Here is a 24985-nt window from a genome sequence, read left to right on the forward strand (position 1 = left end):
AAAGATAAACTAGATTTTAATTTTCGAGAAAAAAATATAGAAATCGAATCATTGTGAACAGAATAAAATTTTGAAGAAGAAAAAAAAGAAAACAAGTGAAAGTAAGAGGCAATTTTTTATTTGAAATTAAAATTGCAGTGCAAGGGGTTAAAATTTATTTTCGGAGGGGTGCGTCAGTCGCGTGCCGTACCAAGTAGTAAATGTCGGCTTTAGTCAGACAGACTCGTCAACCCTTTTCACTTCAACGACCACTTCCTTAACGTTGAATCTAAAAAAAAATGACCTACATTATATATTTTTTTTCTCTACATTTTTTTTTTCTAAAAACTTTACACACACTCACACTAGTTGAAAAATATAAATTTTAATAAACATATGCGAAAATTTAAAGTGGCAAATTTTTAAAAAGAAATTTAAAAATGACATATAAATTTCAAAAGCAAATTTTCCTTTTTATAGAGGGAGCGAAAAATTTACTTACCTTCATAATTTAGAAGAGGGGAATTTTACTTTTATTTTCATAATTCAGATGAGAAGGGAAATTTTCAAAATATATTAAATATTAAAAAAAAAATACAAAGCATAAACAAAATTACAAAATAGAAATTAAAAAAGTACAGAAAAAATTTTTAAAATATGAAAAAAATAAAAAAATCCAGATGGAAAATTTAAAAAATGAAAGGTAACATAAAAAAATACAAATAAAATTTTTAAAAAATAGAAAAAAAATACGAAGAAAATTGAAAAAAGAGAGAAAAAAATACAAAGAAAATTGAAAAAAGTGAGAAAATAAAAAAATAGAAGATGAATAAATTAAATTAAAAATAAGGTGTCATGGACATAAAGAAGGAAATACCAGGAGCAATAGCATCATATAAAGTTTTATATATATATAAATTTCTTTTTTTGAAACTTTTTTTTCTTTTCCTTTTTTTTTTTGCTTTCACTGCGCCATCGGTTTACCTTTGTTCCGAGCATGACTAGAAAGCACCGTCGTTCTTCATTATTTCCAACCGGAAATGGAGATTTTCTTCTTTACTCGGTGTCGGGACAAGGTGCTTGACAATAAACGAAGCGAGTTCTTTTCCTTTGAAGAACAGAGACGAGCCTGAGGAAAGAATAGAATGGACGAACCTTGAAAGCTAAATCGAAAATGGAAGCAAATGTCGCATTCCCTTTATTCTGTCGTTAACTTGGTCGTTCAATCAATTGTCCACTTATTGACGATCATCCAACATTCCTCAATTTTATTTCACCCTTTTTTTTAAATATTTTATGTATTTCTTTTATTTCTTTCCTTCGTTCACGAAACTTTTACCACTTTAATCAGAATTATTAATTAATTAATCATTATTAATTAATAAGCTAAAATAATGCGCGCGTGTGGTTTCTTTTTGTATGGAACGTAAACATATACTTAAAAACATTTTTCATTTTCATATTAAATTATTTTTTTGAAAATAAAAATAAAAATTATTATAAGCAAGAAAAGTTTAAATGCATAAATTCAATTATTTTCAAAAGTTATCAAATTCTTTTCCAAAATTCAATTATTTTAACAATTTTTAATAAAATTCCTGGCAAAATTCAATTTGTTTTTTTAAATAAAGATAATATTATTAAATTAAAAATAGTAAAAAAAAATAATTAGGTATAATATTATCTATCAAAAAATAATACGGCGATTTAGTTAATAATTAATAATAATAATAATAAATAATTCATTTTTTAATTTTAGTGCCAATTAGAATACTTCTTTAAATAATATATTAATTACTTTTCAACTAAAATATTAATCAGAGAAGTTTTTTAGACAAAATATTATAATTAATTAATTAATTAATTAATTATTATTAATTATTGACCTTTTAATTTCTTTTTCTCTTTTTCTTCTTTTATCCATTAACTAATTAATTATAACATTAAATTGAAAAAGAAGTCAAATGTCATTCATTAATATTAAATAGAACAGCTATTAGTGTAAAAGATGATTTAAAATTATAAAACTTTCAATATTCATTATTAATAATTAACATTACATTAAATTAAAAAAGAAATCAAATTTCATTTATATTATTAAATAAAAGATTTTTCAGTAATGAAAATAATTTTAAAATATAAAATTTTCAATAATTATTATTAATAATTAACTGTAACTTAAATTAAAAAAGAAATGGTATTCATTACAAAATTAAACAAAATACTTTTTTATTATTGAAAATAAGTTAAAAATGTAGAATTCTAAACATTCATCATTAATAAATAATAATTAGCAAAAATGTAATGAGGAAAAATTTTCTATCATCATAAATATCGAAGTGTAACGAATTAATATAGCTATGCGTAGTATATTCTTTTGTCAATGACTCGTTTAAAACGAATAATAAAAAATTTGATCAAATATTAATTATTCATCACTACTTTCAAGATATATTCGTGAATTTAAAAGAATTACAAGATTTTCAATTAATTATTATATCGAGAGTTGATTTAATAATTTACCCGCTGATATAAATGTAGAGGGAAAGACTCCGAATTGGTAAAAAATTCAAACCAGAATTAAATAATTCTTACATTATATACTTAATTAATTTATATTAATCTTTCATTTCATTTTGAAAATTTAAAGTAATAAAGAGAGGGAAACATATTTAACCCGGTTATTTTTTCTATTTTGAAAATCTAATTAATTTTTTATACGCAGTTAAAATTTAAAAATAGTGAATATGAAGAATTTATAAAAATTATGAATTTGAATAAATAATAAAAATAGGTACTAAAATTTGTAAATATGAAAAACTAATAAAAATACTAAAATCCTGAACATGAGGAAATAATAAAAAAAAAAACTTGTGAATAAATGTTGATAAAATATTTGAAATATATAGAGAAAAAAAAAGAGTAGATAATTTAATTCTGAAATTGCTTATCTCGAAATAGATGGTGAATGACAATAGGCACAATGTCATTCAATATGAGACCAATTTCTGAATTGGCTTAATAGTAGCGGCTATCGTGGCACGCATTGTCTCCTGTAATCGAGCGTTGATCATTACATGTCACAAATGCCATTCCTGTAAATCAATCATTCATCTGATAAGCTTGCCTCTTCCGGTTAAGTGAAGATAAATTTTCAATCGATTCCATCAAAGTCTTTTTAGAAACGTCATTCACTTCCCGAAACATTATTAATTGATTATATATTGTGAAAATATATTCAATTTTCCGAAATTTTATTTTTCTCTCTTATTCTATATAAATTGCTACAAATATGTCAAAAAATTATATTTATTACACCTTCAAATTATTACTGATAGGAATTAGGTGCTTTTTTTTATAAAAATCTTCATTACTACACAAGAAGAAGCTGCGACTGATTATTCATTGACTTGTTCTACTGATTTCTAGCCAATTTTCACTAAATTACAATTCTGTCTGACTAGAAATTGACTCGTTCTACTGATTTCAAAAAAAAAACTAATAAATATACTTTCCTTCAATACAAAAAATTTTACTTAAACTTAACGACTTTTTTGAAAAAAATTATTGTCTGACCAAAGTTGCCTTTTTCTACTGATGAAAAAAAATTACTAAACACACTTTTCTGTACTAAAAAAATATACTAAAAATTAACTACTTTTTGTAAAATTGCAAAAAAGAAGCACTGGATTTTTCTACTGATTCTAAAAAATAAATAAACAAACTTTTCTTTCTTAAAAAAATTTACTAAAAATTAACTACTGTCTGACTAAAACGAATATTTTCTACTGAATCCATTTGGAAAAAAATATCAAATTATATTTACTCTATCCGAAAACAATAATTATGAATTTGGAAAATTTTACTTCAGTGGAAAAAATTTCAACTACTTAAATAAAATACAATGTCTTGTTTCAACAACTGTCTGACTGAAACTATCATTTTCTACTGATTTCAGAAAAAATCGAACATGTGATTTTATTTCTAAAAACTAATAATTATTATAGCTAAAAGGCAAAACTTTACTACCTTTTATATTTCGTCTGACTATAAATTTAATTTTCCACTGAATATGGAAAATTTAGTATCTCTTTTTATTTATTGGAAAAATAACTATTTTCGAAAAATTTTTGCTTCACTGAACGGAAACAAATTTCACTATCATATATATTTTGTCTGACTATAAACATCTTCTTCTACTTAAGTTAATAAAATGTTCATACCACAATTTTTCCCGGTTTTTTTTTCTCATAAAATTTAAATTCATTTGATTTCGAACATAAATAAATCTAAAAATGTCTTGCAAATTTTTTATTAGAGTTTTTATGAATAATTAGATTCTTTTGACGAGTTTCTTTAAATTTTTTGAAAATAATATTTTTTTAATAATTTAAAATTAAAAATTTGAAAAATCATTGAATTCAATAAAGAATTTTTTCAATTTTTTTAAATAATCTTGTCTGTTCATAATTATAATTGAAAATTTGATTAATTCAATTTTATTAAAGTGTATTGATACTAATTAAATTTCTGCAAAGAATTTTACTATTTATAAAAGTAATTGAAATTTTGAGAAAAATTGCAACAAAATTTTAAACATAATTGAATTTATGCGAAGAATTTTATTACTTTTGAAAATAATGAAATTGTTTTTTAGAATTATATGGAAATTTATGAAAATAATTGAATTCTTGTGAAGAATATTTTTTAAAAATAATATTCAAAAGAATTAGTAAATCTGAAGAATTTTGCTATTTATGTAAATAATTGAATTCCTGAGAAATTTTTTTTTTTTAGTTTCTAGAAATAATTGAATTCTTTCGACGAATTTTAATAAAATTTTTAAGAATAATTACATTTTTCGAGGAATTCGATTAAAATTGCATTAAAAATAATTGAAATTCTGCAAGTGAGTTTTATTATTTATGAAAATAATTGAATATATTTGCGAAGAAATTTTTAAAAATAAAATTATAATTACGGTGACTAACTTTCCCTGATTATTTTCGAAAAATTTAAATAAAATTCTTTAAAAGAAGTTAATTATCTTTAATAGAATGTAAAGAAATTTCAATTATTTCAAAAATTTTCATTTATTTGTTTATAAAAATTTAATTATCTTGAAACAACAGAAGTGAAAAATGTCAGAAATCTTATTTTTCAGAATTTTCAAAAAAACTTTACAAAAATTCAATTTAAAAAAAAAAATTAAAGTGTTTTTTTTTAAATTAACTAATAAAAATTTAATTATTTTCTGTTGAATTTCACAAAATTTCTATTAATTCGATAATTTTTTTAAAATATATTTACATACTATACTAATTCAATCAGTGACTGATTTTTTCATATCAAATTAATTATTTTTAACTAATTCAAATTTAGAGAACAGTATAAATATCTATAAAAATTGAAATAAAAAGCAATTTTTTAAAAACAAATTAAATTAATTAAACTTTTTTCAATTTGGTGAAAAAATGCCCTATTTGGCATAAAATTCCAGGCTATTTCCCGGATTTCCTGGTTAATAGACACCCTGAAATAAATATATTGGAATCAAATAAATTGTACTTAAATCGAAAAAATATTTAGCTAAATCAAATAAATATTTATCTAAATCAAGTAAATATTTATCTAAATTAAATAAATATTTATTAGAATCAAATAATTTCTATTTAAATGAATTAAAATTGTATTTAAAATTTTAAATCAATAATTTCCGTATTCGAAGCAAATAGAATTTTGCTATTTTTAATGCAATTGTGAAATAAAAATTCCTTGATCCAAGTAAATTTTTAAATTTAAATTTGCTAATACACACGAGGTAATCGATTATTTGAATCAATTTTATTCGGTGTAAAAAGAATTTCAAAATAAAAGTTTATTTAAATTAAAAAAAAAATGCTTTCAATTAAATAGAGAACAATTTCAGAAACAAGATATGTATAACGAAACTCTCAAATATGAGAATCGTTCCGTTTATATTGACCCGTAAAAACAGACGTGCATAAATATTATTAGCGTTTTCAACGGTCAGATAAATGTATTAAAAGCGGGACAAAGTGGATTTTCCAAATGTAGATGAAAATCCGCAAAATGTTTGCCCTCATCTGTATATATACATATAGCAATCAATAAAGGTAGAAACGCAATGCCGTTTTTAATAGCATGAGTTTTGTGGGGATTGATACGCAATAGTGGCCGCAGAGTTGTGTTTTGAAGGATGAGAGTCGACAATGTAATTGAACCAGTCGGGCAAATCAAATTGTAAAGGCAATTGTTTGAAACCCGATTATTGCCCTGTATGTATACAGGATTGTGCAATTGTGTTTGTATATACAATGTATTTGTATGTGTGTGTGTGTGTGTGTGTGTGAAGGGTTCTACTCGGAAGTTGAAATAAGCCGCGTTGCGAGGCGGCCAAGTGCCGCATGTCCGGAAAAGAACCGCATGCATATAGTGAAACCGAGCTCTTCGTTGATGGAGGCGCCTGAAGAGAATGTATATATATATAGTGTTTGTGAGTAGTGTTAGGGAGAGCAAAGTGGACTTTGACTCTCAAAAACGAGATGCTTACCGAATATAATGAAAACAGGTCACGTTATGTGAGCTTTGTGGCTGAATGCCAATGTTAACCACCGATGAGGTATCCTCTGTGGTTTGAATTCTTCGCAATACATACTGATCCTCCCTCTCTCTCCATCTCTAACTCCCTAACTCACTATTTCTCCCCTTTATTTCTCCCTCTAAACTAAACGCTTCAATTATGAGATGAAAAAAAAAAATTAGTTTCGTTCTTTTCCTTTTAGTACTTGATTCTTCATTTATTATATTAAATTTTTGCCCTTTTCATCTCAGTTACAAAAATTCAACTCAAAATTCAAACAGGTATTTTATATTTATTGAAATATACTTGTACTCCGTTTAAATAACTGTCATGAATAGAAAAGTTCCATTATAGTCAGACAAAAATAAAAAAAGGTGAAATTATTCTTTAGTAGCAGACATTGATTTTTTCTAAATTTGTAGAATTGAGATTAATATTTTTTAGAATAATAAACATTAAAAATAAATTAAATTTGAGGAAACAGTAGAAAAAGGTGTTTATAGTCAGACATAATCACAGTAAAACGTAAAGTGTTAAAATGACACCAGAATGGATTAAAATAATCTGCAACAGTTTAATCCCTCCAAGATTAAATTAACACCAGAAAGGATTAAAATAATCTATTTTGGTGTTATTTTTATGAATGAAATTTTACTTTAAATAAAACACCAAACTCAACGATTTGTAAAAAATCGTCAAAATTTCAATTCTCTTTATAAATAATACAATTCTTCTCTGCTATTCAATTATTTTACAAAATTTTAATCAAATTCTTGTCAAAATTTCAATTATTTTCAAAAGTTTTCTAAAATTCAATGATTTTCAATATATCTACTATTTCAATAAAATTTTCCAAAAGAATTCCATTATTAAAAAAAATTTGAATAAATTTCTACGGAAATATTTAATTATTTTCATAAATAATAAAACACATTGCATAATTTAAATTATCTTTAATGCAATTTTAATCGAATTCCTCGAAAGAATACAATTATTTTTAAAAATATTAATTAAATTTGACTATTTTCAAGAATTTTAATATAAATTCAATTATTTTCGCCAATTTTGATAAAAATCTTTTTAAAAAATCATTTTTTTCAAAATTTTTAATAAAATTCCTTCATAAATAAGTAAATTCTTCGCAAGAATAAAAATATTTTCATAAATAAATAAAATTCTTCAAAGGAATTCAATTATTTTCATAAATAATAAAAGTTTTTACAGGAATTCAATTATTTACAAATTTTTTTATAAATTTCTTCGCAATAATTCAATTATTTTCATAAATAATAACATTTTTACAGGGATTCAATTATTTTTATAAATAATAAAATTCTTTTAGGAATTCAATTAATTATTTTCATAAATAATGAAACTCATTGCGGAATTTGAATTATTTTTAATGCAATTTTAATCAAATTCCTCGAAAAATGTAATTATTCTTAAAAATTTTATTAAAATTCGTCCAAAGAATTTAATGATTTAAAAAATTTGTTGATAACATTTTTTATGAGAATTTAATTTCAAGAAACATGAAATTAATAAATTATTTATTTTTGTATTTAAATAATTGAATTTTCGTCGAATTTACCAATAAAAATGGTTTCAAAAATGAATTTCAGTTAAAATTTTAGATTATAATTAAATATTAAAAGCATTATAACGTGGATTTTTAGAAATAATTAAATTTTAAAAAAGTTTTAAACTAAAATCATTGAAATTCTTAATTTTTCATATTTTTGACAAAAAATTCTGTAGAATTAATTCTTTTTAAAAGTTTAATAGGATTTTTATTGAAATTATTTCAAGTTTTTATTTTCGAATAAATATTTAATTGCAGAATTTCCGAATAATTGAAATGTATAAAATTGAATTGTAAACGAATGAATTTGAAAATTCTCATAAAACTCATCGCAGCGTTTCAATTATTTTTCATACAATTATGATTGAATTCCTTAAAAAAAAGTAATTATGTTCATGAAAGTTTTAGTAAAATTCGACAAAAAAATTCAATTATTTAAAAATTTGTTACTAAAATTCTTTATGAGAATTGAATTTTGATAAATATTCAATTATTTAATAAATTATTTACTTTTGCATTTAAATAATTAAATTCTTGTAGAATTTTCTAATAAAAATTGATTTTCATTTCATAAAAATGAATTTCAGTTAAAATTTTAGATTTTAATTGAATATTAAAAGCAATATAGCGTGAATTTTTAGAAATAATTGAATTTTGAAATTAATTTTTTTGAAAAAGTTTAATTGAATTTTCTTTTATATTATTTAAAGTTTTTATTTTCTAATATGGATTTAATTACAGTATTTAGAAATCATTGAAATTTCGTGAAATTGAATATTGTAAATAAATGGATTTGAAAATTGCCAAAGAACTTTTTCGAAAATTATTAAAAATAATAGATATAAAGTAAAAGTGTAGTTAAAAATTTTTGAAAATAATAATTGAATTGAAATAATGAAAATAATTTTGAAGAAGTATAATATTCTTATAATATAAAATAATGATTTTATTACTTGGTCATCTTTAATTATTATAAAACAAAAAGAAATCGATGACTCCGAGTCGAAGACTCGGGGTTATCGATATCTTCATGTTTTATAGTTATAAAAAATTTAATAAACTAAAATTTCATTGATTGTAAAAAATAACACCAACATTGATTATTTTAATCTTTTTTGGTGTTAATTTAATCTGCAACACTTTTTAATACCTCACGATTTACCTACTGTGAAAAAATATAATTTTTTAGTTTCATTAATTAAGAAAATTAATTAAAAAACCTATTAAAATAATGTTTCAGTGTTTCTGATTTACGAAAAAAATATAACAATTTATTAAATTGTTTAAACAATTAATTGTTATTTTTTTATAAACTGTAATTCGGGATAGAAATTTCTAATTTTATTTCAATTGTTCATTTCGTCATGAGTAAAACATATACTAATGATAAAAAATAAAAAATTAATTAATTAAATATTGTTACAAGTAAATTTTAGTCAAACAAAGAGAAAATAAAAGTAAAACAAATTAGGACAAGCAGTAAATGTAACTTTTATCGAGACAAAATAATACAAGTAGTAAGAGTACATTTCAGTCAGACAAAAATCTAATAGAAGGTAGAGAAATATGCTACAAGTGGTAAAGGTAATTTATAGTCAGACATTAACTGAATTTTTATAGAATCAGTAGAAAAATGGATTTTTGGTCAGACAAAGTTCTTGTATAAGTAGTGAATGTAAATATAACTTTTTGTAAGGAAAAATTAAAACAATAGTCTATATTCCAGTGAAAGAGAATTTTGAAGCGAATTTTTTTTCTCAGTAGAAAAAATAGTCTTAGTCAGACGAAGCTACAGCAAACAGTAAAAAAAGTATCAGACACAAGACTATAAAAGCAGTAAACAAATTGTTTTTTTTTAAATTGTAACCTAAAATAATTTTTATCTTTTTAACTTCTTAATAAATTTTTTTTTTTTATTTTATTCTTTATAATAATTTTTATTTTCAGTTGTTTTTTTATCGCTAATTCTCAATTTGACAATTTTACATTTCCAGCTTATTTTAATTGATCCTAAAATTCACTCTTCCTCTGCTGCTAATAATAAAACTCCATTAATTAACCTTTATACGAGTTTCCGCTTTTCACGTGCCTTCTCAATTAATGGCTTTTAGATTAGTAACAAGAATTGAAATCTTTGTACTGGTATTAACGAAGCATCACATAATTTAATTAATTAGATATTCTCAAATGTATCTTTTGGGTTTTGTCGAAAGTGACTTGGCACGTAAAACAGCAATTAATCAAGTCTTGTATTTAAAGCATTTCTGCTTGACATCGCAGGCAGACATCTTAATCGATCCTCGAGGTACCATTATTTTCAAGAAGCTCGTGCACAATTAAGTTGCTCCACTTTATTTATTTCATTTTTTTTTCATTTTCTATATAAACTCTCTCCGAGTAGCGCGCGTCTCTTGTGTTTTATCAATTGAACAATTACCGGAGTAAATAATATCTTTAGAGAAATAAAGAGGGAGAGAGAGAGAGAGAATGAGAAATACAATTCCCAGTGATCAATGCTTTTATTGATATATAATGAGTGTTTTTAGAGGGACAATTTTGTTTGTATTTTTCTTTAAATCGTTGTGAAAAGTAATTAGAAAGAGAATTAAAAGTAATTTTTATAAATTGTAGACTGGAGTTATGTTTATTCTCTTTATATTTATTGATTTTAATTTAATATTCCAGTTAAAATGCAAAATTAAGAAATTAGCAAAAAGTGTTATTAAAATTTAGCATAAGTGATTTAAAAAGAATGGTCATTTTTATAAATTTTTGTATATTTCGTAGGGAAGGACTGTCTTAGTCAGACAAAACGTCTACTTTTTTATTTCAAATAAATTAAATCAAATATAAATTTCCCATAATACTATAATAATAATAATAATAATACTGTCCTTTTCTACTTATTTAAGTAACAAGTGCAGAAAAAATGGTCTGACTATAAAAACCTTTTTCTACTAATTCTACAAAAGTACTAAAATCAACTTTTATTAATGCCAACATTTATGTCTGACTAAAGCAGACTTCTTCTACTGGTCAAATATGTTATCATTTACAACTTAAATGGTTCTTGTCTAACTAAAATTTTATGTTACGACTGATTTTAAAAAAATAGACAGCAGATTTTTTTAATATAAATTTACCAAATTTTACGCTCTTTAATTATTTTCTCACTAGAAGAAACTCATCTTTCAATATTTATGTCTGACTAAAAACATCTTTTAGCACTTATACTTACAATTAAATTTTTTTTACATATGCCTGACTAAAAATTACTTTTACTACTTGAAACAGTTTTGTCTGACATATACTGACTATTTCTACTGACAATTATTTTTATAAAAATAAATCTTATTAAATTCAACTTAAAATTTGCTTGTCTGACTAAAAATTACTTCTACTACTTGAAATAGTTTTGTCTTACTGATACTGACTGTTTCTACTGAAAATTATTCTATAAAAATTAATTTTGTTAAGTTTTACACAAAGCGGAGACTTTTTTTTACAGTGATGCAAAAATTGGAGACAAAATAATTCAAAATATGTTTGTCTGACTAAAAATTACTGCTACTACTAGGAACAGATTTGTCTGACTAATACTGACTGTTTCTACTGAAAATCAATTTATACAAATAAATTCTATTAAATAAAGAAAAAGCATTAAAGAATCAATTTTCATAGAAGTAAAAACAGTAATTTAATTTGTTATTTAAATCAAAAATATAATTAGAATTTTTTTTTAAATATTACAATTTTTTTGAAATAAAAAATAATTAACTATACTAATTTTCATATTTTTTCACTCATTCTGTCCGCATTTTGAAGTTAGTTTTTGTGTATGCTTTTGTTTTGTTTTGTTTTTTTTTCTTTAAAAAATATTGTTTGAAAAATCGAAAATATTCATGACTTATGTAATAAAATAATAGTTAAAATTAAAAAATTAAAAAATTACTTTAATTAAACAATTACTTTAATAAAATTCAAAGTTTTCTAAAAATAAAGGAAAAAAATGTTTATAAATCCTATTTGTCAATAATTTTAATTGAGAATGAAATTGAAACTTTTTAAATTTTTAGAAAATTATAAAACATGAAGACATCGAAGACTCGGAGTGATCGATTTCTTCATGTTTTATACTGTAAATTCTTTAAAATTATTTTCTTCATTTCAATTCAATTATTATTTTCTAGAATTTTTAATTATTTTTTATGAAAATAATTGAATTCCTTAAAAAAAATTTACTATTTATGAAAATAATTAAATGTTTGAGTAGAATTTTATTAAAAAAAAATTTTAAATAATTAAATTTTTGGAAAATTTTATTAAAAAATTTTTTAAATAATTAAATTTTTGGAAAATTTTATTAAAATAGTAGATATTGAAAATCATTGAAATGAGACAAATTTTGGAAAATAATTGAAATTAGGACAAGAATTTTATTTGACATTTTTGAAAATAATTGAACTTTGGTGAAGATTTTTGTTATTTATAAAAATAATTGTGATTTTGTCCAGAATCTTTCTTAAATTTTGAATATACATAATTGAATGTATGAGAAGAATTTTATTACTTTTGAAAATAATTGAATTTCTGCAATTAATTATAATTTCTTCAAAATTGAATTTCTTTAGTGTTTTTAAAAAAAAATTTAAAATAAAAATTTTTAAATTCTATTATTTTTAAAATTGCTAATTTTATTTAAAAAAGTTAAGTTAAGAAGTAAGAAGTTAAGTTAAGTTAAGTTAGAAGTTAGTCGCGCGAATTGTTGCTATTATTTTAGTTAATTCAATTATTTAAAATTGTTCCTAGTATTAAAATTAATTTCAATGAATAAGAACACAATTAAAATAAAGTTTATTAATAAAAAAATTTACTTAAAATTAAATTTCCTCTTTTTACGATTTGCGCGTAAATTTCTTGCCAAAATATCCACAATCAGCGTCACAATCATTAATCCAACATGGATCCTGATCGATAGTCATTTGAAAATCAAAATTCCTCTTTTTCTCACGCACCATATTTTCGGCAATTTGAATTAAACGAAGTTGCTCCTGACGTAAAAATCTCTTCATTTCGTGCATTTTTTTCGCAGCTTCCAATTGCTTTTCGGCAATATGCCTTTGAAGTGTAGCAATTCGTCTATTTACCTTACGATAATCATGTTCCAAGGGATTATTTACCATTTGTGATGTTTGTGACAATTGATTATCGATAATTTCACCCTTCAATGGCAATGAATCACTGTCACTTTCAATAATTAATGTTGTTTGATGACAAATTTTATCATGAAGCTCAGCTAATTGCTCCAATGTCAATGACTAAAAATTACATCAATTTTTTCTTTTTTAATCAAACAATAATTAAATTAATAATTAAAATAATTAATTAATTAATAATCGATAATGTTTCTATTAAAAATATATTTTTATTTTTTACCTTTGATTCTAGTTATCAAATAGAACTATTACAATAAAATATTAGAAAAAATACAAAAAAAAATACATTTATTTTTAATATATATGCAAATTGGATTTTTAACTATTCATAAAATAAGACAAAAATATATATTTTCAAAAATAAAATACAGTTGAAAGTTAATCGTATTAATTGGCTAAATTGACAGTGATGTACAGTAATGGAAATATACTTTTGATTGAATTAAAAACTTACGTAATGAAATTATTTAAAAATTAATATGAAATTGAAATGTAAAATATTCTGTATTTTAATTGAATTAAAAGTTAATTTCAATTTACTAATTGATTTATTAAAAACGCGCAACTTTTCTTCAAATTTAGAATTTATAAATTTTTAATATATTAAAAAATAATTACAACTCTCAACAATTTATCAAAGTGAAGATATTTCTGAATAAACTGATTAAAACAAAGTCAATTTTAAAATAATTTTTAATTTTAAGTTTACAAGCACTTACTTTTAGCCATGAATCGCTATTAAAATCACCCTTTTCTGAATCTCCAATTTTCTATAAAAATTATCAAAATAATTATATTTCACATATTATTTTATTTAATAATATATCAAAATTTAAATACATTTTTAATTATTATTTTCATTACTACTATTAATATAATATTATTATTAACATTATTTTTTAAATAATTTTTATTATTACAAAATATTAATTATAAATTATAATTATTATAAAAATAATTATCGAAACCTTTTCTTGGAAAAAAACATCGAGACTTTGTATTTCTTTTTCAAGTTTAAAAATATTTTCTGATAATTTATATGATTTCTTCATCACCTCATTAACTGTTGGATTTATCCAATCACCAGATTCATCAATTAATTTAAAATCTTTCTCCATTTTTGGCTTTACTTTATTTCTATCTTCCATGCATTCCATAAATTCTCTAATACGATCGATTGCTGTAAATTGTGTTAAGAAAATTATTTCAAAAATTTGCTTTCGCTTTTCAAAAAAAATCTTTATAAACTATAAAGAATATTTTTATCAAAAAAAAAAATTACAAAACTCATTTTTTTACAAACATAATAATATTAAATTAATAATATAATTAATTTTGAACAATATTTTATTAATTGAATTATTTTAAAACATTTTTGATAAAATTTTTCGCAATAATTCAATTATTTTCATAAATAATAAAATTCTTTTCAGGAATTCAATTATTTTTAAAAATTTTTATGAAATTCTTAGCAACTATTCAATTATTTTCATAAATAATAAAATTCATTCTTTAGAAGAATTCAATTATTTACAAAAATATAAGAATTTTTCAGAGGAATTCAAATATTTAAATAAAATATTTCGAAAGAAATCAATTATTTTAAATACAATTTTAATTAAATTTCTTTAAAATAATTAAATTATTATTTTAGAGTTTAATCAAATTCTCACCAAGAATTCAATTATTTACTTAAATAATTCTTCGAAAGAATTCAATTATTAAAGATAAATAACAAAATTATTCCCGAAAATTCAATTATTTTGAGGCATTTTAATAAATTCTTTGCAAAATTAAATTATCTTCTTAAATAACAATATTCATTACAAGAATTTAATTTTTTTTAACATTTTAATAAAATTTTTTAATAATTATTAAAAATAATAATAATAATAATTATTATTATTTTATTTATTTTTTAATAATTCCATTACTTTCGTAAATAATAAAATTCTTTTCAGGAATTCAATTTTTATTTAAAAATTTTAATAAAATTCTTGACGACTATTCAATTATTTTTATAAATAATAAAATTCATCGCAGGATTGTAATTATTTTTAATAAATTTTTACAAGAAATGTAAATGTAAATTATTGTTTAATTATTCTTAAAAATTTAATTTTAATTCCTTGAAAAAATTAATTGTTTAAAAAAATGTTTTTTTAAAATTCTTTAATAGAATTTAATTATTTATAAAAATATTAGAATTTTTCACAGGAATTCAATTATTTACATAAATAATTCTTCGCATGAGTTCAATTATTTTCATAAATTATTATTTAAATTCTTCTTAGGAATTTAATTTTTTTTTAAATTTTAATAAAATTCTTCAAAAAGTTTTCAATTATTTTCAAAAATTGTTATAAAATTCTTTGATGTAATAAATTTCAGTAAAATTTACTAAAATTTAATTTTAATTAAATTCCTTTAAAGAAATTAATTATTTTCAATAGTTGATAATAAGATTATTCGTAAACATTAAATTTTAAGAAACATTCAATTTATTTAATAAATTATTTATTTTTATACATAAATAATTGAATTCTCGTAGAATTTTCTAATAAAAAATTAATTTAAAAATGAATTTCGGTTAAAATTTTAGACAATAATTTAATATTAAAGAGAATTTTTATGTTTTCGAATAATTTCGAATAATTTTACAATTCGTACAAAATAATAAAAATTAGCAAGAAAGTACCTTCATTTTGCGTCTGAATTCTACAATTTAGTTGTTGAGTCGATTTGAAAAAATCACCAGATTCGTTATCTGTAATGAAGAAAAATTCCGAAATACTTACAATTTTTGTTTTTTGGTTTTTTGCCCAAATTAATATTTATTATTTATTAAATTAAATTTCTCGTTTTTAATTTCACTTATTAATTATTATTTAGAAAAACAGTGAAGTATTCGTTAAAATATGATTTATTATAAAATTTTTCATTTTCTAATTTCTTTTTCGTTTGTTAAACAAAGTTTTTAGCCAAATACCAGATGATCTCTTTTCACTCTTCATTTTTTCATTCTCAATTTGCAATTTTTCGCAATCATTTCTCAAGTATTCATTATCATTTTTTAATTTTTGCAATTCAGCCCTCAAATTATCTTGCTCTTGCCGTAATTTTTTTCCATCAGCACTCATTTTATTGTATTCAATTTTTAATTTTTCACAATTCTTTTTTTCATCCTCCAAATTTATTTGATTTTCTCTCATTAATTTTGTCGCTTCAGCTTTTATTTTCAAACCATCGTCTCTCTCCTTTTTCACAGCATTGAATTCTTTTTTTAATTTTTCCAAATCTTCTTTCATTTTCTCATTTTTTTGCAAATTTTCCCCTTGTGTTTCCCTCTCTTTCTCCAGCATTTTCTTCAAATTTTCCCTCTCCTTTTGCAGTTCACCGAATTCTTTTTTCACCTGCTCACTTTTTTGTAAATCATCTCGTAGATTCGCTAAATTATTTTTCAACGCCTCGAGTTCTTTTTGCAGTGCTATTTTTTCTCTTGATTCACTCGATAGTTTTTTGCCCAATTTTTCCAAATTTTCTTTCATTGCCTTCAACTCTTTTTTTAATTTTTCATTTTCGTTTTCTTGTTTTTTTACCGTTTCTTCCATTTCTTTTTGCAGTTTCTCTTGTTCTTGGTGTTGTTTCTCTAAATTTTGATTCAGATTCGTTTGATTTTGTAAATATTTCTCCTTTCCTTCTCGATATTCTTGAAAATCGAAAATACTTTTTTCTAAATCATTTTTCGTTTTTTCTAATAATTGTTTTAGTTTCGCATTTTCCTCCGCGTGGGAAATTAAATTCTTTTCTAATTTCTCTTGTTCCAGTTTTGAAGCATCATTCTCCGCTCGTCGAGTCTTTAGATTTCGGTTCAATTCTTCATGATCGGTTTTTAAACGTTCATTGTCTGCTCTCGTCTTTTCCAATTCAGTTCTCATTGCTGATAATTCCAATTGAAGATTAGTTGCTTCTTTCAATGATGCCTCTTTGCTATTTCTATCGATCAACATTTCCTTCCTTAATTTCTCAACTTCTTCTCTTAATTTTTCTACTTCTTCAACAAGTCCCATTTTTTCCATTTCTATTTCAAGAATTTTTTTCTCGTTCTCTTTTTTTAGTTTTTCGAAATTATTTTTTAATTTTTCAACCTCTGCTTCTTGTTTTTGTCGTTCCTCCTCGTTTTTCGTCGAATTTTCAACTTTTTCCCTAAGGCGTTTATTCTCGTCTTCCAAAAGTGAAGAAATTTCTTTTAGCTTCTTTTTCTCTTCTTCAAAATTTTTTGTTTCTTTCTTCAAAGTTTCTTCCGTGGCTTGTCGATTGTCAATTTCATTTTTTAACCTCTCGTTCTCTTTTTCCCCTTTTTCGTTCAATTTTTTCAACTTTTCGTTTTCTTCCCTCAATTCTCCGGTGTTTGCCACTATTTTTCCGAGTTCAGTCTTTAATTTCGAGAGTTCGAGTTTCAATTCCGTTTTTTCATTTTCTAGTCTCGACGAATCGTCCCTAAGTTCTAGGGAATATTTTTGAAGTCGGTTATTTTCTGCCTCGAGTTTATCATTTTTTTCCTTAATTCGATCGAAATTGACGAGGAAATCTTTTAATTTATTCTTCAGTGTCACTAATTCGTCCTCGAGTGCTTCTTTTTTCTTTTCCGAATTCTCGAATTCCATCTTTAGTTTTTTGTTTTCTTCTTCGAATTTCTTCAGGTCTTCTTCGTAATTCTTTAATTCTTTTCTCATTTCCACTAAATCTCTTCCCATTTGTTCGTTTTCAATTTTCAATTTTTTCCCCTCTTCATTCTCTCTCTGCGTCTCTTCCTCGACTTTTGTTTTTAATCTCAAATTTTCGTCCTCTGCCGAATTCACATCTTTCTTCAATTTTTCATTTTCTTTCCCAATTTCGTTGAATTTTACCTCTAAATTCTCTTTTTCCTTCTTTATGTTTTCCAAGTCCTCGAGCATTTTTTCCAACGAATTCTTTTCGTTTCGTAAATTATTCAACATTTTCCCCAAATTATCATTTTCGATGCGTAATTTTTCTTTCTCCTCGTTCAATTTTTCAATCTCACTATTTTTCACTTGTAATTCTTCGTTTTCTTTCCTTAATTTTTGCAATTCGGTTTCGAGAGAAGATGTCAACTTTTTTTCCTCCTCATTCCTTGAAATCAATTTTTGTAAATTTTCCCCCAATTTTTCTAATTCGTCCTTTTGTTTTTGCAACGTTTTCCTAAGTTGATCGACTTCCTCCTTCAATTTTCCATTTTCCTTAAGTACCTCATTCTTGTCGTTCTCAATTTTTTTCTTCTCGGCAATAATATTTTTATTTTCCACATTTATTTCTTCGTTTACTTCACTTAATTTTTTTATCCTTTCTTCTTGGTTTTGCCAATTATTTCTTAGTGTTTCATTCTCAATTTCAGCCTTTTGACAATTTTCACTAATTTTCTCAAGTTCGACAGAAATTGCTTCTTTTTCTTCAAAAGCATTTTTTAGCTCTTTCTCCATTTGCGTAATTTTAATTTCCGCTAACTTTAAATCTTCTAATAATTTTTCTTTCTCAGATTTCATGGTGTTGAGCGCATTTTGAATGGAACTTATTTCATTCATCATTTCTTCGAAACTTTTTTCTAATTTTGAACAATAATTCTGTAGTTCTTCTATTTTCTTCATCAATTCCTCATTATTATTTCTATTTTCCTCTAATTCGGAAATTTTATCCTTTGACTGTTCTAAACTATTTTCTAAAGTGTTCAAGGAATTTGTCAAATTTTTTATTTCTGTTTTATATAAATTTTCCTGATTCAATAAGGCGTCCATTTTTGTTTGCATCGCAAGTAACTTGACACTGCACTCGTCGCCTATTTTTTGCTTCTCCTCGAAAATTTCCATTATTTTTTCATTTCTCTCCGAAACAATGCCACGAATTTTCGTCAATTCGTCCAGTAAATTATTATTCTCAACTTCGAGATCGTACAATTGCGGTTTCATTGTTTCAATTTCTTTGGACAATTGTTCCAGGCCCAGACGATCGACAGTCGATGCTCTCAAATCTCTCATGAGTTCGTTAATCTAAAAACGTAAATTAAATTTTAAAAAAAGGAATAAAAAAATTATTTCGAATAATTTAGAGTATTTTTAATTAAAACCTAATTTTTATTTATTTTTTTTATTTTTTTTTTATTTTATTTTTTATTTTATTTTTTTTTTTAAAGAAATTTTTTTTAAGAAGGAACCTTTGAATCCTTTTGGATTAATTCACTTTTGAGGGCATCGAATTCATTCATCAATGCATTGCGACTGACGGTAATTTTATCCAAATCAATTTCAAGTTGTTCGGATATTCTTCTTTGATTGTAATTCACGTTTTCCAGGTCACCGACAACTTGATTCTTATCAATAAGTTCTTTTTTCAAATCAGCAACAAGGGCTTCGAATTTTTCAAGTTTCTCATGACACTCGGCAAAATTTTCTCCGTCCGGACCTAATTTTCTTTGAAGGGCTTCCAATTGAGCCAGAAGGTTTTCATTTTCCGATTTTAAATCCGAGCAACTTTTTGAAAGTTCCATCATAGTTTCTATAGATTTTTCCATCACCGATGAAACTTCATGGTCAGTTTTCTGGCCTCCTTTCATCAATTCCCGAAGTTTTCCTCTCAAACGATTTAAAGCTGCACACGATGTGTCGTCATCCATTTCTTCTATTCTCAAATTTAACGCCGCTATTTTTTCCCTTAATCTATAAATAAAAGCAAATTTTTAAACTTTACTTTTTTTTTATTTTTTCAAACTTTACTTTTTTTTATTTTTTCGAATTTTATCTTTTTTTTAAATTTCAAATTTCATCTTTTTTTTAAATTTCTAATTTTATCTTTTTTTTAAATTAATTTCAAATTTTATCTTTCTTTTTAAATTAATTTCAAAGAAATTAGATGTTTTGATAAAATGATTAAAAATGTGGAAAAAATTTTTTCTTTTTGGAAATAATAACTCTTTTTTTTCTTCGGCAAATTTTTCGCGAACTTCCTTTATTTTCTCTCTGATGAACTTTACAGAATCACATGGATCATCGGAATAATCTCGTTCAGCCAAAGTTTCTGTGAGGTTCTTTACTTGATCCCGCAATTCGTCATTAAGATTTTCGAGTCTCAAATTCTCCTCTCGGTAGTGAATAATCAGAGGATCAGGTTTTAACGCCTCATTAATATTAATACCTCCAAAATGATGAGAAAACAGATTGAGTAAGAAAATTAGTTGGAAAATTTTCGCATTTTTCTTCATTGATTTTTTTTTTTTACTTTTTTCAACAATTAAGAAAAGTGAAATAATTTTAGAAGATGAAAAATTGAAATATTTTCAATTTCAAAAAAAAATTTTGAAAAAAAATTCACAAATTGAATGAGAATTAAAACAAAATTGAAAATTAGAACAAAATTAGAACAAAATTGAAACAAAATTGATAAAAAGGGAAAAAATTAAAATAAAATTGAAACAGAATTAATAAATTGGATCAAAATTGAAACAAAATTGTGAGTGAAGAAATGGAAATTTTGAATACCATATTGTTGTAGCGACTGCTTTAGACATCGTGTTTCACTTTCCAATTGGAGTCGTTCCATTCGCCATTTTTTCATTTGACACTTCATTACCGTTAATTTTCTTAGGGCAAACGGAAGATCGTAAATTTCCGCGTCCTTGGAATTATCACTAAACGGATTATAATCACAACAGCAGCAAGGTTCGCTTGGCGATTCCTCTTGTTTAAACGTCCCGGGAGTATCGCAACCGCAATGACAAAAAATCTCCGATGAATCGCTCATGATTTTATAAAAAAAAATTTTCCTAATTCTCTTTTGATAAATTCATAAAAAATAATTAAACAAAAAGAATAAAAACAGATAAACAGGTAAATTTGCTTTCATTCACTACATATTATTGTTCTACACTATATTTATTTAAAAAAATTTTCTTTTTTTCCTTTTTACTTCTTTTATATTTTTTTACTTTTTTTCTACTCCTTTTTACTTTTTTTGTTCTTTTCTAATCCTTTTAACTTCTTTTTTATTTTTTAACTTTTTTTCTACTCCTTTTTTTTATTCCTTTTTACGTTTTTTTACTCTTTTTTTAATTTTTTTCACTTCTTTTTTCCTCTTCTTCACTTTTACAGTAAAATAAAATATAAATGTCAAAATAAAAAATTCTCTCTCTCCTTTTTTTTGAAAAATAAAATAACCCTTTTTTCTAAACTGTCAAAACAAAAATCTAGAATGAAATTAGAATTTAATTGTTTCACTTGTAACGAATTTCATGCCAGATATAGCTATTCGCTTACAAAATTAGTTTTTTGTGGTTATTGAATAACAAAAGTGAAACAGAATAGGAAATTTACCAGATAGATATCGTTTGCAAGCATTAAAGTCAGAAGTGGCAAATTTGTCGAGTAAAAAAAAACTCAACGATCTGGGAATCCAGTGAACGAAAGAAGCCAGTGAACTAAAAGGCACGTTCGATGCGAACATTACGAACAAGGGTGAAAATTTTTCTATACAATGAAAAACAAATTTTTTTTTGTAAACCCTCGATGAATAAAACTCCGGAGTAAATTAAATAACGACATCACTTTATACTATGATAGTTAAAAATCATACTATTTTTCAAAATATTTGAAGCGAATTACAAATTTTTGTTATTTTTTTATTTTTACTACTTTTTATTCTTTTCATCTTTGTAAATAATTTAGAAAAAAAATTATTTAATCTAAAGATTCAAAATTAACACATAGGATTTATAGAAAAGGAAATTCAACTTTTTTTGAAAAATTGCAAATTATTTTTTTAGTAGAGAAAATACGAAAATACAAATTTGAAAAAATATAATTATAGATATAATTAGAAAGAATAAAAAGAGAAATTGATAAATAAAGAAAATAGAAATTGATAATTGATAATTGATAATTAGGAAAAATAAAAATTGATAATTGATAATTAGAAAACGTAAAAATTAATAATTAGAAAAAATATAATAACTAAGGTTAAAAAGTAATTAGACAATTTTCAAATGCTTCACTCAATTTGCATAAAACACTTTCTGTTTGAAATTAATTTTGCGAAATTTTTGTTCAATCTTTCGAAATTAAAGAACAAAGCACCGAGGATAATATTTCCAGGAGTTAATTAATGAAGTGAAAATCGAGATTGAAATAAAAAAAAAGAAATTGAGGTCAACCTCACTGCGAATTGGTTGTGATTCTAATTAATACCTCCAGGATATGCTGATCCTTTTTATATTAAAAAAAAATTTGTTGAAATTATTCAAAATCACTGATGAATATATTATCAAAAAGAAAAATGTAAAACAAAAAAGGAAAATATTAAAGATTTAGGAAATTAAATTATTTTATTCGCAGGAAAAATAAAAGAAAAAGTTCCCAATGTTGCAAATTTGAAAATAATCCAAAATATCAAAACCCACAAAGTTTAAGAAAACAGAAATAAACTAAAAAAAATTAAAAATTAATTAATTAATTAAAAATTAAATTGAAAAGCTAAATTCATAATTTAATTGATAGTATAGATAATATGAATAATAATGGTGCTAGAAATAGTAAATAAATAAATAAGTACGTCTGATTAATAATTTACTTCGACTACTTAATTTTATAAATAATAATTAATAATACAAATAATAATAATTGCTCTTTTTATAACAGAGTGAGTTCCAATTTGTCCTTTGATCACGATGCCGGGTTCCAAAATTTTTAAATATGATAAATAAAATTAAAATTCATAAACAATTTTGCTTCTTAACTTTTTTAATAAATTTTCCTTTTAAATGTTTTTAAATTTTTAAATTAATGACGACACAATGTTATTCAAATGGGTGACGTCATACGTTCACGTTATTGTGAGAGTGAAAGGTGACGGTACACGCTACTAGTAGCGCACCCTGGTGGGTCGTTTTCTTTTTAAAATATATATACGTATAATGTTTTGAATGTTCTGGATGTATTTGTGCTCAACTGTATGTGCTTGCTTGCAAACAGTTGGAGAAGCGTGATTTACAAATTTTATGCAAAAATGTTATATTGTAGTGTAGAAAATTGCAAAAATGGGACATATACGAAAATGTGCCAAGGATTTTCATCGTTTAGATTACCAAAATCTAATTCAACGTAAGTATACATTTGATTTTTAGTAAACATAACCTCACTTTTTTTACACGATGAAATATAAACTTTTGAAGTAATGTCATATTATTAAGTATACACAGAATTCTAAATTTTGATATTAAAAAAAATTACAAATATTTATTATTATATTATTTTTGTTATGAAAATACAATTTTTTATCCTTAAATTATAACATTTCGCAGTCGAAGAAAATGGCTCAAATTTGCTGGGATTAAAGAACAAAGTTTCGAATCTGTGCGGAACATTTCCACAAAAAATGTTTTAAAACCTTTCAATCCAGGCCCTTATTGAAGCCAGATGCAATTCCAACTTTGCACAAGGGAAAGAAGTGCACTGCAGGGCGAAGTAAGTATTTTTTTACGTAATAATAAATAATAATATGTACATAATTTATATTTTTAAAATCACATTAATATAAATTTAAACAATTGATATTACACGTAGCAAGGTAAGCAGCGAGACAGATATTGGCAATATTGCTACTACTAAATTGGCACTCAAACTGAGGGAAATCAAAGTGACTCCACCAGTGAGCAGTTAAATATTTCGAAAACGCCAGCCTCAATGCTGAATGGAGAAAATATGGTGTCACAATTTGAACTTGCTTGTAGTAAAAATCGAAATATAACAAAAACTGGTTAGAATTTTTAAACGTTTACTCTATATAATTTAGGAGAGTGTACTCTAAAAATACAATTTGAACGATAAAAATTGGTTAATATCTTTATATTGTACATGTGTGTCATTTTTGGTTTTATTGAGTACATATTACAATTATATAAAGTAAATAAAATATGAATGACAATAATATTTTAAATGAACAAAAGATTTTCAGAAATTTTTGGATTAAAATTTTTTTTATAAAGATAAATTAAAACTCGTGTAAATCGTCTCGTTAATTTATATTGATAAATAATTTTTAATCCACAAATTACTGAAAGTTTTGTTTATTTGAAATTACTTAATGAATGTGTATGTATTTTTGCATAATAATATTTTAATAATAATTAAAATTGAACATAAACTCAACATGAACTACTTATGAACAACAACAACTTATAAACAACAACAACTTATAAACTCAACAACATGCTTATTGTAATTAAATTATAATTTTTCATTATTATAAAAAATCAATTTTTTAATTCATTATAATATGAAAAATTTAATTGTACATAAATTTCTCGATTGTTTCTTCTTTATTATAGAGACCAACGCAGTAGGGTTAATTTCTCCTTCTACCCATCCTTCAATCTACTTCGGATCACCGATTTCATCAAAAGATAAATGCGCGGAAACATGTTTGTCATTAAAGAAATGCAGTACTAGTAAAAATTTATTACCTCAGTTTTACACAAGCAGTCCTCAATCACATTCCAGACAAAGTGAAATGACACATAATTTAAGAATCCTATATATAAGA

The 24985-nt window shown here is 23.4% G+C and overlaps 1 protein-coding gene across 1 annotated transcript; it reads right to left on the reverse strand.

Moving 5' to 3' along the window:
* Positions 1–13060: 13060 nt before the first annotated feature.
* On the reverse strand, positions 13061–21193 carry LOC122511620 (spindle pole body component 110-like). The gene is made up of 12 exons (XM_043626993.1): positions 20932–21193; positions 20365–20587; positions 19611–20112; positions 18447–19446; positions 17530–18266; positions 16981–17394; positions 16371–16488; positions 16080–16148; positions 14437–14561; positions 14101–14151; positions 13365–13483; positions 13061–13304 (listed from the first exon to the last, which is right to left on the reverse strand). The coding sequence occupies exons 1-12, from the start codon at positions 21191–21193 to the stop codon at positions 13061–13063; spliced, it is 3864 nt and encodes a 1287-aa protein (XP_043482928.1).
* Positions 21194–24985: the final 3792 nt, after the last annotated feature.

Source organism: Leptopilina heterotoma, unplaced genomic scaffold (genome assembly GCF_015476425.1).
Source record: "Leptopilina heterotoma isolate Lh14 unplaced genomic scaffold, ASM1547642v1 Lhet_88, whole genome shotgun sequence".
NCBI lineage: Eukaryota > Metazoa > Arthropoda > Insecta > Hymenoptera > Figitidae > Leptopilina > Leptopilina heterotoma.

Excerpts from the sequence above, each read along its gene's own strand:
- LOC122511620 (XM_043626993.1), bottom strand. The coding sequence starts at position 21,193 with ATGAGCGATTCATCGGAGATTTTTTGTCATTGCGGTTGCGATACTCCC. Across the intron at positions 19,447-19,610 it reads TAATCCAAAAGGATTCAAAG|ATTAACGAACTCATGAGAGA; the intron begins GTTCCTTCTTAA and ends TTACGTTTTTAG. Across the intron at positions 14,562-16,079 it reads AATTCAGACGCAAAATGAAG|CAATCGATCGTATTAGAGAA; the intron begins GTACTTTCTTGC and ends CACAATTTACAG.